General features: G+C 38.8%; 1 protein-coding gene across 2 annotated transcripts in view; it reads left to right on the top strand.

Moving 5' to 3' along the window:
• smad1 (SMAD family member 1) overlaps positions 1-16,044 on the top strand; it is a 44,048-nt gene that overhangs the window by 10,061 nt on the left and 17,943 nt on the right. For both annotated transcript variants that reach the window (XM_057844503.1, XM_057844502.1), the window contains exon 2: positions 9,659-10,182. In XM_057844503.1, the coding sequence (XP_057700486.1) occupies positions 9,783-10,182 (400 nt within the window). In that variant the 5' untranslated portion in view covers positions 9,659-9,782. The remainder of the gene's footprint in view (positions 1-9,658; positions 10,183-16,044) is intronic.

Genomic DNA, 16,044 nt, shown 5'->3' on the forward strand with positions numbered 1-16,044 from the left:
ATCTTCTTCCTTGAGTTAATGAAATAATGCATTAGCTTGCGCTAAATTTAGTTTTAGATTCATTCTGCACGTTTCAAAGTCGCTCGCTCAAACTGGCCGTTGTTTGCTTCAGCTTGCCTCCTTTTCGTTAGTTGGCGCCTCGCTCGGAAATTTATTTAATTTTATTTTTTCAAAAAATGTCCACTTTCAGTTCGTCCTTCTTGACATCACAACGACTCTTGTGATATGTAGTCTTTTGTGCTTTTTTCGGTTTTGAAAAAGGACAAGAAATGATGGAAATATGGAGATAGATACATGGTCCATGCAGCGTTTTAATGCATATTTATGAGTGCAATAAAACTATTAAACTCAAATGACAATACCTCCCGTTTTTCTTGGTCGATTGACTTCAAATAAAAACTGGTGTGGACATCAACTTCCGTACTTTCAAATGAGACCAACCAGCGGCACGTGGGTGACGTAATTACAGCGTGACGAAGCTTCAAAGACGACATGGGTAAACGCGTCGCTGCCGACACGTTCGGTGTTAAAGGGTTAACTAGTAGGTCGCCATTGTTGCTGAAGTCGCAGGGCGACGACGTCACATGGCTACGCTGCCGGGCTTCCAGAGTATGACTCTAGCGACATAAACATGTCATCTGTTTAAACCTTTCAATTTGAACTCGAGAGGAACATTAATGAGCACAACTGCACTGTCGATATTTCACAAAACGAGCAGCAAAAGCAAAATAAATAGGAAAGACAAGACGAGAGTAAGCCTGTCGCAGTATGCAATAATTGCATTTATCGCACGGTAAATGAAGGCGGTAATTTTCCCGCTGCGATTTATCGCCTCGTGTGCACTTGCGTGCGGCTGACGTGCTGTTAAAAGTTCGGCTTCCTTGTTACCAACTACGCAAAATGCATTTTCGTTCTGGGTCTGGCAAAAATAGCACCAGAGCCAATTTGTTCCCATTATATCCTATTGTTCAACGTACACCGGCCGCTTCAGTGCTCCGGATTGACTGCGGACCATCTCTGGCGTGCTGGAGCCCGCCGGATGGTTTAGGCTATTTTTAATTTTTGCCAGAGACGAATCCGTCAAAATGGGCGGAGTCAATAGCCCAGTTGCTTATTCACGGTTTAACCAGCGAACATGGACGAAGAACGCTCCATCATGGAGGTGGAAAGTCACAAAGTGATTTATGACGTAGCAGATCATCATTATAAGGACAACATTAAAAAGGAAGCTGTATGGTGTCCTAGTATGTGTGTTTTTCTGGCAATAATATCAAACACACGACGTGCTGACAACTTCGTTTTTTATTAACACACGCGCTTACAACACTTCAACCTGTGGCTCTCGGCAGGCTGTGTCCGTGTCTCTCACTGCCGTGTCACATGAACAAAACAACAACACCGTTGCGTGCGCTTCATGGTGCCTCGGAAAACATCCAATCACAATATTACACATGGAACGCCATAGTAGAAGCTATGAGGAGAAAAGTTTTCATTTGCCTAGATGCTTAAGTTATTAAGTGCAAATTAATTTTTTTCTTAAAAAAGACATTTTATTTTTTCTGTGTTTCTGTGCGGCATTAATATTGTTGTCGTTTACTTAAAAGAGGCATGGTCTATTGTTTTTAGTTGTGATTTCTTAAAAAGTATTTTTGAATTTAAGAGTAAACATTTATTGCGTTAAAATGGGTGTACTTGATCTATTAATATATACTGTATTCTCACAGTGTTATTGTAAATTTGTTTTTAAAAAAAAAAAAAAAAATTGGGGGGGCTCAATAATATCGCATATCGCAATAATTGATCAAATAAATTATCCTACACTAAAATTTGTTATCGCGACAGGCCTATACGTGACTAATGTGGTAAACAGACCAACAATCTGCTTTAAAGCTACCACAAGAAAACACAATGCTTAAAAGTATGAGTGTGAAACGCATGCAAAAAGTATTTTTTTAGGCAATGAAAAGGTAATAAGACTCAATAAAAACACAAATAGTTAGTAATCGCCGCTGTGTGTTGGACATCTCGCCACGTAAAAGGAATCGCAGTGTTGTATTCGTCGAGTGACAGTGACAATCTACGTCATCTCCCCGGGCGTCCGTTGCAGGTATGAAAACATGGCCCCTCTGTAGGTCAAAACATGTACTGCATATTAGGGCCGCAGCTATCGAATATTTTAGTAGTCGATTAATCGATTTACTAGTTAGTTCGAATAATCGAGTAATCGGATAAGGAACATGAAAAATTAAAATACCTGAGCTTAGCCTCAAACGATATAAAAAAATAACTGAGGATCTATGTACAACGAAAGAAACATTGGCTAAATTACATAGCAAAACCCTGCTAGCTTAAATGCTATAAAACGCTAACTTTTTTTTTACAATGCTCTTCACAAATGGTTCAGACACATATTCCCACAAAGAACAGCTAAATATACCAATAAGCTAAATTATGAATGCATTAAAAATAAAACATAAGCCCCAAAAAAAATCTTAGCTTATGTTGGTCTTAACAAGGAGCAGTTGGATTCAGCCATTTGAAATGAGGCAGACCAGGGGGTAGAGTAAGGCAAAGGCAAGGCAAATTTATTTATATAGCACAATTCAACACAAGGCAATTCAAAGTGCTTTACATCACATGAAGACCATAAAAATCACATTTAAATCAATACAACGTAAAAACCAAGACAAAAGATCGCATTTAATCACAGAATAAAAATAAATAAATAAAAATAAAACAAAAATAAAAATGAAGCAAAAACTACTACTACTAATAATCATTGAAATCAGCAATGGAGATAAGCACAAGAGGAATAGAAGGCAGGTAGGTTGAAATATATAGACAGTTATGGATATGCAGTGCCAAACAAAAGTGTTTTTAGCCCTGATTTAAAGGAGCTAACAGTTTGAGCATACTTCAGACGTTCGGGTAACTTGTTCCAGAGGTGAGGAGCATAATAACTAAATGCTGCCTCACCCTGCTTGGTTCTTGTTCTTGGAACATGCAGAAGACCCGTTCCAGATGACCTTAGGGGTCTAGATGTCTCATAGGAATCTAACAAGTCAAGCATGTATTTTGGTCCAAGGCCATTAAGTGTTTTGTAGACGAGCAGTAGTATTTTATAGTCTATCCTTTGACTCACTGGAAGCCAGTGTAGCGATTTCAAAACCGGTGTAATGTGGTCCAGCTTCCTTGTATTTGTGAGGACACTGGCTGCAGCATTCTGTACTAGCTGCAGCTTCCTGACTGATTTTTTATCAAGACCTGTAAATATACCGTTGCAGTAGTCCAATCTGCTGAAATGAATGATGCATGCATAAGTTTTTCCATGTCTTGTTGAGTCAGAAGCCCCTTAATTCTGGTTATATTTTTTAGGTGGTAATAAGCGGATTTAGTGACGGACTTTAGATGACTATCAAATTTTAGGTCTGAGTCAATAATTACGCCAAGGTTTCTGACTTGATTTGTAGCTGTAGGTGACATTGTGCTAAGTTGGCTGCTTATCTTTGACCTTTCCTTTTTTGGCCCAAAAATGATCACCTGTCTTCTCCACATTTAACTGGAGAAAATTCTGGCACATCCATTCATTGATTTGACGAATGCATTTACTCAGTATCCACCCAAATCAATAAAACAAATGCAAACGCTTTCAAAATAAACCATTATAACGCCACTTTAGGTAGACGAATACTCGAAGCAGCAAAATTTAATTCGAATCTTTTTTTCTAATCGAATACTCGAGTTAATCGATTCATCGTTGCAGCACTACTGCATATCATAGGTTTTTATCGATGACAATATTTTATGTTTCTAATTACATATTTTAGTAAAAGAACAATTGTGGCTTATTAGAGCCTACAAGTCTTTAGGTCCAAGGTTCCCTTTAAGTGCATTGTGAATATAACAGTTATCTTATTACATCAGCTTTATGTTTGTATAGCGGCCAATGGCCGTTTGTGGGAAAAAAGTCCATATAGCTGCCCAATATATCAGCCAATCTACTACAAGTCCAATCCATTGCCACTCTGAGGTGTTGCCCTTGAATGACGCCGCTCGACTAAAACGACTAAATTTCTTGTGCTAAATATAGAAAGGGAGGAAAATGTCATATTTATGTTTTGAGTATCTCTTAGATAGTAGCGCTGAAGCCATATCAGGGCCTTCGAGTCAGCCTGCAGTCATGTTACAAAGTGCTCGAGGGCGTGGGGAAACGTCCCTGGAGCATCGCTGCCAGCTGCCGCAACAACACAATAGAGGACAAGGAAGTGTGCTCCAGATGTTACAGTCCAGCCCTTTCATGGAATCTTCTAGCTAAAATACTTTATAGAGGAAATCTATAGTAAATAATAATATATTTTATTCCGAAGCGCCATTCAAAACGTTCAAGGACACTGTACAACAGATAGATTAAAATGAACAAACACAGATTAAAAGCAGGAGAAAAGTAATAGAAAATTCAGAGGTCGAGACAAAACAGAGCTGAGGATCAAAGTAGGACGAATGGAATAGTAGGTGACCTGTAAATGCCCTAAAATGAACAGGAAGTGACCTGTCCACAAAAGACTGGAAACGCTCTGGTTTCAGTGTTATTGACGGCACTAGACGTCCAATTCAGTCAAAATGAATTGGATGTCCAGCGCCGTCAAATGAGTAGTAGATACTATTCTGCTGGAAGATTTTGGTAGCAAGCTATTAGTTCCTTAAAAACAAAAACAAAAAACCTGACACCTTTTAAAACGATATATCGATTCTTGATGTAAGCAAACTGTTAACCTTTTGGGCTACAAAATATTGCGATATTTCACATTCGATTCACATTCGATATCTTGCCACACCCCTAGTTTAAAATAATGACTTGAAAACGTTTCGTTAGAGTTGTCCGATAATGACTTTTTAACCGATAACCAATATTGTCCAACTCCAAAAATCCAATATCAAACCGATACCGATATATGCTGTCATGGACTAACCATTAACTAACCACTGGATGCCTTTATAATGATAATGTTTACATAACAAATCCCAAGCATCTTAGTTTGGAGACATCTAATGGTCAATAAGTATAACTGCCATGCTAAGCTGTGACCAGCCCTTGTACAAAGGCAGAAGGCTTCTACATTTACATTGGCCCAAAACTGATAATGAAAAACCGATGTCGATATTATCCGAAATCATTTTAAAATGCTTTTATCGGCAGCCTGACGATATCAGACGTCTTACGTCTTAGGGATTGCCGAGTCCGAATCTCCTGATTTTTAGAATTTGCTGATTAGAGGTGTGCAAAATTTCCAATTGTTAGATTATTCGCGATTCGGCCGTGGAAGATTTGAGAACGATTCACAAACATCCAAATTCCGATTATTTAATTATGCCAGGTATAGCGGAAAACACAGTCGCCGCTGTCTTCAGGACGCAATGAGGAACGGACCGAGAGTAAACATAATGCTCAACTCATGCCGCTAGATAAAAAAACAATCATACCTGACTGCTGCCGACAGCCGCTACAAACAACTTCCAGTTGCTACAAACTACGGCCACATAATGCTCCGGTAGATATCACATGTATATAGAACTAGATGCGAAATGACAGACTCGGCGGCGTTAGCACATGTATAGGGAACTAGATGCTAAATGACAGGCTCGCCGGCGTTAGTAAATAGCCGCCATGTTAAAGCAGTAGACTTCTCTGGAAGGCTCTGTTGTAGCGAACCTAATTAACATTTTTATATCTGAAATACTCCTAAATCGGCAAAATCTTGACTTGAATCTATCTTTAAATGTTGACATGGTTTTATTACTTTCACTTGTCGAAAGTAGACAGAAGGGAAATTATGGAATAACAGGAGCAGTTTCAACAACTATAACATTTCATTCACAACATTAAATTAATTGAATGTTGTTTAAAGCTGCGGATACCGTATGGGGACTTCAGTATTTTATTTACTGTTTTGAACTGTTAACTTGATACTGAAATTTAGTTTGTTTTAGCCTGAGAGAATTTTTTAAAACAATTTTGGAACTAATGTACCAAACATTGAAAGGGCGGTTGGGGGGAGGGGGGGATCAATATTCGATTTATAATCGAATCATAGCCTCTGAATCATAATCGTAATCGAATCATTAGGTGCTCCAAGATTCCCGCCTTTGGTTAGTACATTGTCTTTTTTCCGTTAGCCTCAATGTAGCAATGCTAACGTTTTACAATGTTTAATAGGATTCATTGTCACTATATTCGTGGTTGAATAGGTTAAAAAAAAACAGGCAATAATATCGCGTATCGGCAGTCATTATAAGACAATATATTGCCTACTTAAACGTGTTATCGCGACAGGTCTACTTATTACTTTTCATCCTTCACACCGCCGCTCGAAACAGAAATGTTGTTTAATCCATCTGACGGCGACCATGAGATTGATTTTTGATTGATAGTCTTATTTGATTGATAATTTTACGACAATGTGGGTGTGTGCTGGTCCTCATGGGAAACACGTGGGAAACATGGGTCCTCATGTGAAACTTCCTTAAGGCAAAACTTACCATTTTTGTCCACCTGCGTCTCTAAAACCGACCAAAACTGAAAAGTTAGATAGTGTTGCTTTAAGTTGCAAACGACAACTGCACTGGTGATTAAGAAAAGCAGCAGGAGGGAGAGGGTAGGTGATCGTATCGGGACATCCTTACTACTTTTCATCATTTATTTTGAAACCGTGCCAAACAAATCTTGCGAGTGACTCACTCTGGCGACCCCTCCAGCCCCCTTGATCATCCTGCACCTGTGTAAAAACCTGCATCGCTCAGCAAAAGGAAACAACGCTTTGTTGTGATGGTGATGACAGACACCAAGACATAAATCCGCCGTCTGTTTCCTATTTCTTCACTGCGACAGATTAGAACATGTCAAATGTTCGCAGTGGGGTTATGCTGTAGTCACAAAATACATGTGAAGCTACTGACACACATTCTTGCAAATTTGTACAGCATCACTCAGATGAGATGGCAAACAGTCATTTGGATGCCAGACCTAAGTATAGCACTGATGTTCCTGTCAGGATGGTTGTTTTTTAGCAAGTGACCAACACACCCCGTAAAAAACACCTGCTATTACCATATTTAACCCCCTGTTTTGTCATTAGCACGCCGTCCGACAAAGATAGCAATCGAAATTTAATCCCATAATCTGAAGGGACCAGGAATAACTAACGGGCATTCTTAATGATCTATTTGTTCCTGCTTGTGGGAAATACAATATACTGCAGGATTTACTGTCAGTGATGCACTCTGAGCCGTGAGTCACTCACAGCGCTTTTATGTGTTTGAGATGAATAAAATGGTGAAAGATGATAAATTCACATTTTAGGCGTTTTCCTGAACAAATGGATAGAATTAACTGTGCAATTACCTTAATTTTCATACTGTAAACCGCTACTTTTTACAGCAGGCCCGAAAACCAAAAGTGGTTTTTGCTATGTGCCCAAAAAATTTTGCCATGTGCCATTTTTTTTGCCATGTGGCAAAAAAAAATTGCCATGTGGCATTTTTTTCTCCATGTGGCATTTTTTTTCTTGCCAAGTGGCAAAATGTTTTTGCCATGTGGCAATTTTTTTTGCCATGTGGCATTTTTTTTCTTGCCATGTGGCAATTTTTTTTGCCTTGTGGCAAAAAAAATAAAATAAAAAAAATGCCACATGGCAAAACATTTTTGCCACATGGCAAATAACACTTTTGGTTCTCGCTGTCTCTCACTTTTTACCCTCATTTTGAATCCTGTGGTTTATAGCCCAGTTCAAATTATTTGTTGATTTATTTTTCTTATCTGTTATAATTAATCTGTTATTTTGAACAGATGTTTACAATGGCAGAAGACTTAACAAAAGTAGGCTACTGGTAGAGAGGAAACTATTTGGCCGTCTTGGCATGCTTACTAGCCACGTTATCTGCCTCATTAACAAACGTGTGTATTTGTCTTACCAACGCTAGACACACTAAGCACGCTGGAGTGAACTCTTGTAGCTGATGGGAAACGTTCATGACAACCTTTACTTACCTTAAATTTTGTGTAAAGTGATGAATGACGGTAACTTAAATGTGAAATCATGCTGGAGGTGTTGCCTCCCTGAAAAGAATTGGAATCGAGAATCGTTTGGAACCGGAATCGAAACGTGGAATTGGAATCAGAACCGGAACCGTTCAAGCTTCAAATTCAAATGGTGCCCAACCCTAGACACGACCCAAACACTACTACGATGCTAACTACGCGTACAATAAGAAAATGCAGGCATAAAAATCACTCACCTTTCGGCGAAATTCGCCGTTTTGAAGTCAAAAAGGGTGACCTACGTGAATTGTGTAGATCCGAAGAGAATTTTTTTAAGGGGGGGGGGGGTCATAAGTCCATCTAACTAACTAACGACATGTTTTATTGAAGTTGCTATGCCTGCCGCGATATGCAATGAGTCAATTTATCGCAAGGTAAATAAAAATGAGGGCGGTAATTTTCACGGCTGCGTTTTATCACCGCGTGCGTGCATACATTTGTGCGTGCATGTAGATGACATATGAGACACCAGTTGTTGTGTCCAGATGTTTATTGGTCAACAACACACCATAGAATTACAGTTCACACATACAAAATAAGGAAACCCATCTATATTGAACATTGTAAATGTTAGCATTGCTACACTGAGACTAATGGAGAAAAAGGACAACTTACTTTAGCCTGCTATAAAACATTGGCAGTCTTTTCCAAAACGCAAACTTGCGGTTAAAAGGTGACACTTCAAACATGAAAAATCGCTGGTTAACAGCATTTGCAAACGAAAAAATGGGAAAAAAATGTATTAGTGGCACCTCAAGCAATGACGAAAAATGCTTTTTGCGGAGTGTAAAGTTGTTAGCGGTTTAGCGAACGTGCTTCCGAAATCGAAATGATAGTTTTTTCCAATATTGTTCAGGCCTACTATCAGCATTTGACCTCAGTGTTCATGTGTGATTAATTATTATTTACATGTTTTTTACTACTTTAATAAAAAAATTAAGTGTTCCAAAATGTTTTTGTGAATTAATAAGCGTCAGCAAAAATTTCATTGTTAAATTATTTTAAAAAATAAATAAATAAATTAAAAAAAAGAATTATTAGTCGAATAATTGTAAAAATAGTCGGCTGACTAATCGGGAGAAAATTAGTCGTTTGGGACAGCCCTACCGGAACATATTTCCTCCTCACCTTTTTAACCCCTGACCCATTTTCATGCCTGAAAATGTCACGCATTGTGAACACATGACCGAAACTGTCGTATTTTCGTCTCGTTCTTGTCTCAGAGGAAAACTGGAAATCGTGTCGTTTTGTTAGTCATCAATCTCGTAATCGTCATGAAAAATATGTTCGTCAATGAAATATTTTCGTCATCGTTGACGAAAACAACAATGGTTTTACGACAAAAACATATTGGAATGTTCCTGTAAATAACTCGCGCTCTCACGAATGTAGCTTTCTTTGCTAACAGTGTGTTTGACAATGCACTCCAAGTGCACTGCTACACTGGGAATCTCCGAGTGTCGCTGGAGAAAGAACACTTGCGCTAGTTATACATTAGCATGATGCTATTTAGCCTGTAAATATACGCCACTTCATTGGAGCTTTTTTGTTCTGTCCTTTCAGATAATCTGAGGAATATCCATCAAAACCCAGCAGTGATTCCCTCCTGAAGCTGGACCTTTCCGTGCCGCGCCATCCTTTTTCGGGCCCAGCGGAGAAGGCGTGTGCGAGGGCCGCCCCGTCCATCATGAACGTCACCTCGCTCTTCTCCTTCACCAGCCCGGCCGTCAAGCGCCTGCTGGGCTGGAAGCAGGGCGACGAGGAGGAGAAGTGGGCCGAGAAGGCGGTGGACGCATTGGTGAAGAAGCTGAAGAAGAAGAAGGGCGCCATGGAGGAGCTGGAGCGCGCCCTCAGCTGCCCCGGCCAGCCCAGCAGCTGCGTCACCATCCCCCGCTCGCTGGACGGTCGGCTGCAGGTGTCCCATAGGAAAGGACTGCCTCACGTCATCTATTGTCGCGTGTGGCGTTGGCCCGACCTGCAGTCGCACCACGAGCTCAAGGCTCTGGAGTGCTGCGAGTATCCCTTCGGCTCCAAGCAGAAGGACGTCTGTATCAATCCTTACCACTACAAACGCGTGGACAGTCCAGGTCAGCAAAACCACACTTTTCTAACACTTAACCGCACTGCACTATCTAAGATTTTTGGTTGTTTGCTGGCAATGCTCCCACTTTAAATGGATTGGACGTCTATCGCTGTCAAAGGCAGCCAATGAGTTAACTGAAGTCCAGTTGATTTCATATAAAATGACTGCACTAAAGTCATTTTACATGGAGAAAATGAATTTGGTCCCTATACCATTTCATTAGAGGTGCGCGAGGGTCACGATTCGATTCGGTTCCATTCGGCAATGCACGATGCATTAAAGCCTGGGATGCATTAAAATTCTAAAGCAAAGCATATTTTTCGTGAATCATGAGGCAACACAAGCGGTCAGACATTAAACAACTTTTTATTGGCTCTTGTGTCACTCCTGGTTGAAGTCAAATGAAAATACTGTCAGATATATATATATATATATATATATATATATATATATATATATATATATTAGGGCTGTCAAACGAAAAATTAAAAAAAATTAATTAATCGTAATTAATCGCAATTAATCGCAATTCAAACCATCTATAAAATATGCCATATTTTTCTGTAAATTATATATATATTCTGTAAAATAAATTGTTGGAATGGAAAGATAAGACACAAGATGGATATGTACATTCAACATATGGTACATAAGGACTGTAGTGGGCATTTCACTCTACTGTCATTTAAATCTGTCTATACTGTCCTCACTCCGAAGCGTCTACTTTTTCCAAAGCTAGACAGCTAGTGAACGACGCCATAATAATCAGACTTCTTCCTTTTTCATCTGATTTATTAATAAAATGGCCTCAAACCATTGTCCTCTTTAGACCGTCGTAAAACTACAAAAAAAGTACACAAGCATTGCATTAGCAACAACGTTAGCTTAGCACGCTATACAGGTTCACTAAACATATACAAAAAGCGTCTCATACAAAAAATATAACATTTCGCTTACTAACATAATATGTACATTATTTACAACAACCATACTTACGGACAAATCTTGTCCAAGGATCATATAAGCACAACATTACAACGTAGGCGTCAGCCCGAGACGTCGTGCAGCCATATTGAACTGGCAAGACAACAATAAACCATGTCGCAAAGCGACCACAAGAGTTCGCTGTTAGACAGCACAAAAAGCCTAGCTGTAAAACTTACCAAAAGGCAGAATACTGTCTGAGCGGGACATGTGCGTTAATTGCGTCAAATATTTTAACGTGATTAATTTTAAAAAAATTAATTACCGCGCGTTAACGCGATAATTTTGACAGCCCTAATTAGGCATGTGCCGGTTACCGGTTTCACGGTTTACCGTGGTGTGAAAACGTCGCGGTTTCAAAACCACTAAAATTTTCCGTCAGACCGTAGTGCGGTATTCGCTATGTTTCTTGTGTCAAAAATGCAGCCAGAAGCGGCTTGGCGCAGCAGCGCTCACCCCCTCCCGTTTGTTGCTGTGTGTGAAAGTGACGCTATCGGCTAGCCAGCCAGCTAACCCAAAAACAAATACTTCAAACATAAGGCGTACTGTTCTTCAATTTATTGAGCTCTCAAATCGTGCTAAGTGTAATATACAAAATGAATACATTTAAAATGTTGTACAATTAGATTTTTCCATGTGAGTAGCTTCAACAGATTAGCACCATGGTAAAAGGTCGCCAAGAACAAAACACACATTTTCCTTTCAAATTCAATATACAAACTAACTAAAAGCTTACAAAGATGAATGTTAGCCTAGGCTTAGCTGGGAGAGCAACTTCGTTGAGTGTGACTGCCGCAGAGTGAGAAAACAAGCTTGATTCGCTTGAATGAAGGAGAAAAAGTGATTGCGTCAAAGATCGCTTATTGCGAAAGATGATCTTGCCCTAAGCACAAATCCACGTTCGCTGGATCAAGGAGAGGTCTCACTCCCCATGTTTAAAAAAAAAAAAATTTTTTTAGATGAAACCTTTCCACAACAATATTGACGTTTTAACTAACTTATACATGTTTAACTAACTTATGAATTGTTTGTTCTTTTTAAAACAAAGGCATGACATCATGTGGCTGAGAATGGTGAAACTTCACTTAAGCTTTTCCACCCTGAAAAAAAAGTCATGCAGTATAATTTTTTTTTTAATTATTCAGAAGTGTTTTTACTTTACTTTACTTTTACTTTGTTCTTGCTCTAATCTTGAGCAACTTGAGCTGTGGCTGTGAGTGTAGTGTATAAGCTATATATTTTTTAAAAAATATATTTTTTTATTGATAATTTATTTATTTTAACAATATGTTAACATGTTCCAATTTGCAACTATGGTCTAAAAAAAAAATCCTGTTCAATGGAAAAAAGTTGTTGTTTTTTTAACCTCAATCTCAAAATTTTTTGGAGCTACAATTGCATTACCGTGATACCGTGATACCGCGGTATTTTTGCTCACGGTTATCGTACCGTCAAAATATCATACCGGCACATGCCTAGCCCTAATATATATTTTTAAAAAAAACAGATCACAGCATTTAATTGGTGCTTTGAATGAGACCAGGGCTTTCTCTTTTTTTTTTTTTTTTTACACACAATATAGCAGCCTTTCACACAGTGCAACATCTGAACTCCTGTGCAAAATCAGTAATAACAACCACTGTATTTTAGTCACGACGACCCATCAATAAAAATATTTAAGTAAATATTAAAGAAAACGACAAAGAAAATATTGTCGTGCAGCAGCATCTTTATCGCAATATCAATCCAGGGATCAGTTCAGTTGCAAACAAAACATCAACTAAATTGCAATGTAGAACAAATGTAAAATGTAGGCCTAGCCCACTATATATGTGCAATCAACTTAGAAATGTAATCAGTAACTACCACATAACAATAAAAAATAATGAATTAAAATGAAGTGCAGCAGCATTTTAGCAGCCATAACAATCTGTTTCAACATGAGGAAATATCATTTTTTTGCAATCGAGAGAGCACAGAGATAGTAGAGGTTAGATTGGGCCTAAAAAATCCAGCCCGACCCGACACGGCCCGCTGGTATTGAAGCCCGACCCGGCTTGGAGTGACACGAAAAAAAAAAACGCAGATGCAGCAATTTATTTTCATTTCTTCGAGTGGGCAGAAAAAACACTTTCAAAAGTTTTCTTAAAGCTTTAAATAGTCTACATATTTTTATGGTCATTATAAAAGCATTTACACAACGAAATAACGCTGGGAAAGTTTAATATATATTAAAAAAAAATAAAACATGCGAATTTGCAGACACACAGAGGAGAAGATTCTAAAGGATCACATTTGTGTTGCCTTTGTGTACATAAAAAAATTGTCTTTCTTAACGAATTCTCAGTTGGCAGAAAAAAAACGCAAGTTTTCTTAATGTTTAAATAGTTACATATTTTTATGATCATTATAAAAGCATTTACATAACGAAATAACGCTGGGAAAGTTTAATAAATAAAAAAAAAAAACATGCGATTTTGCAGACACACAGAGGAGAAGATTCAAAAGGATCACATTTGTGTTGCCTTTGTGTGCATAAATATAGTGTCATTCGTAACGTATCGCAAGCGCCACAGCAGAGGAGAAGAAGAAAAAGTGGGCGGCGCCGTGCACAAGCAAATGCACAATACAGAGAGCCTGCTCTCGGTTTTATCCCATTTTTTTTAATTTTTTTTTTTAAATAATTTATTAGTCCAGCGCGCAGCCCGACCCGACCCGACACGAACGTGAATGCTTAACATTTTGGGCCAGACCCGACCCATTCGGGTTCGGGCCCAAGATCTAACTTCTAAGAGATAGGACATAACATAACAATGGCTGAAGCGGAGAAAGAGGGAGCGAGAAAGATTGTTGATGCACCTAAGACATTGAAAGCAGACATCTGGAGACATTTTGGCTTCTACGAGGTTGGTGGGAAACTTGACCAGAGTTATGCGTGTGTAAAAAATTAAACATGAGAATAATAATACAAATGGGGAAACCAAATCCGTTGCATCACCGGAGTTGCGCAGGGAAGATTTTTGAACATACTTATATATTTTAAAATGCGCTGAATCGATTCGGCTTGTTGCCCGCATCGAATCGAATCGTCCATGCCCCGCATCGGGATGCATCTATTATTGTTGACACCACTACATTTCATATTTACACACTCCAAAACAATCCATCAAAGAAGGTCCACTTTTTTAGCAATTCTGGTTGTGATGTCAGCGATGATCATGGCTAGCTTTCTAGCGCTGTGTTAGCTAGTACATGTTGACGGAATGACACGATGCTCACACGGCAACAAGAGAATAGAAAGCCTATGGATAACATGCTAGCAGACCACAAAAATCTGCAGTTTATTCTGGTTGTGACATCAACTTCTGTTCGGGGATTTTTTTGTGGGTGGGGCGAAGCCAGCTGACAATGGAAGACTACTTTCATTGTTAAGCCTTTTATTATTATTTCTTATTCTTATTGTGATGCATTTCTGTTGAAAAATGGTTTGCTGTAATTTTAAAGTTACTAAAATGCTATTTCTTAGCACCTTTAACTGTTGATTTTTTAAGTAAAATTTCTTGGCTTGAGATTCTGCAAAATTAAAAATATATATCCAGTGGAATAAAGGCATTATCTTACAATGTGTTTCAAAACAAGCTAGCCGGGAGTGCAGCCTAGTTGAAAGAACATTTGTGGTTGGGGGGGTGGGATATCGACTGACCGGTATATGGACTTTTTTTTCCCAGATAGGCCATCGGCCAATATATAGACCTATATATATATATATATATATATATATATATATATATATATATATATATATATATATATATATATATATATATATATATAACTTTACAACCTCATTACTCAACAGCACTATGTTTTCACAGATTAGATAAAGCTTGTATGTAAGACACGTTAGCCACGCATCAACAGTGGTCATAATTAATAGAAACCTAGCCCTCCGCAGGGCTAATGTTACATGAACAAGTGACAGTAAAGTTAATCTTATTTATTCGCGCTGAGAAGTCTACTGCTTTAAGATGGCGGGCGTTTACTAACGCCGCCGAGTTTATCATTTCGCATCCAGTTCTACAGTGGGGCAAATAGGTATTTAGTCAACCACCAATTGTGCGAGTTCTCCTACTTGAAAAGATTGGAGAGGCCTGTAATTGTCAACATGGGTAAACCTCAACCATTAGAGACAGAATGTGGAAAAAAAACAGAAAATCACATTGTTTGATTTTTAAAGAATTTACTTCCAAATTAGAGTGGAAAATAAGTATTTGGTCACCTACAAACAAGCAAGATTTCTGGCTGTCAAAGAGGTCTAATTTCTTCTAACGAGGCACCTGTTTTAACTCATTACCGGTATAAAAGACACCTGTCCACAACCTCGGTCAGTCACACTCCAAACTCCACTATGACCAAGACCAAAGAGCTGTCGAAGGACACCAGAGACAAATTTGTCGACCTGCACCAGGCTGGGAAGACTGAATCTGCAATAGGTAAAACGCTTGGTGTAAAGAAATCAACTGTGGGAGCAATTATTAGAAAATGGAAGACATACAAGAACACTGATAATCTCCCTCGATCTGGGGCTCTATGCAAGACCTCACCCCGTGGCGTCAAAATGATAACAAGAATGGTGAGCAAAAATCCCAGAACCAAGAGAGCTGGGACCACAGTAACAAAGGCTACTATCAGTAACACAATGCGCCGCCAGGGACTCAAATCCTGCACTGCCAGACGTGTCCCCCTGCTGAAGAAAGTACACATCCAGGCCCTTCTGTGGTTCGCTAGAGAGCATTTGGATGATCCAGAAGAAGACTGGGAGAATGTGTTATGGTCAGATGAAACCAAAATAGAACTTTTTGGTAGAAACACAGGTTCTCGT

The sequence above is a fragment of the Corythoichthys intestinalis genome, chromosome 8 (genome assembly GCF_030265065.1).
Source record: "Corythoichthys intestinalis isolate RoL2023-P3 chromosome 8, ASM3026506v1, whole genome shotgun sequence".
NCBI classification, from domain to species: Eukaryota; Metazoa; Chordata; class Actinopteri; order Syngnathiformes; family Syngnathidae; genus Corythoichthys; species Corythoichthys intestinalis.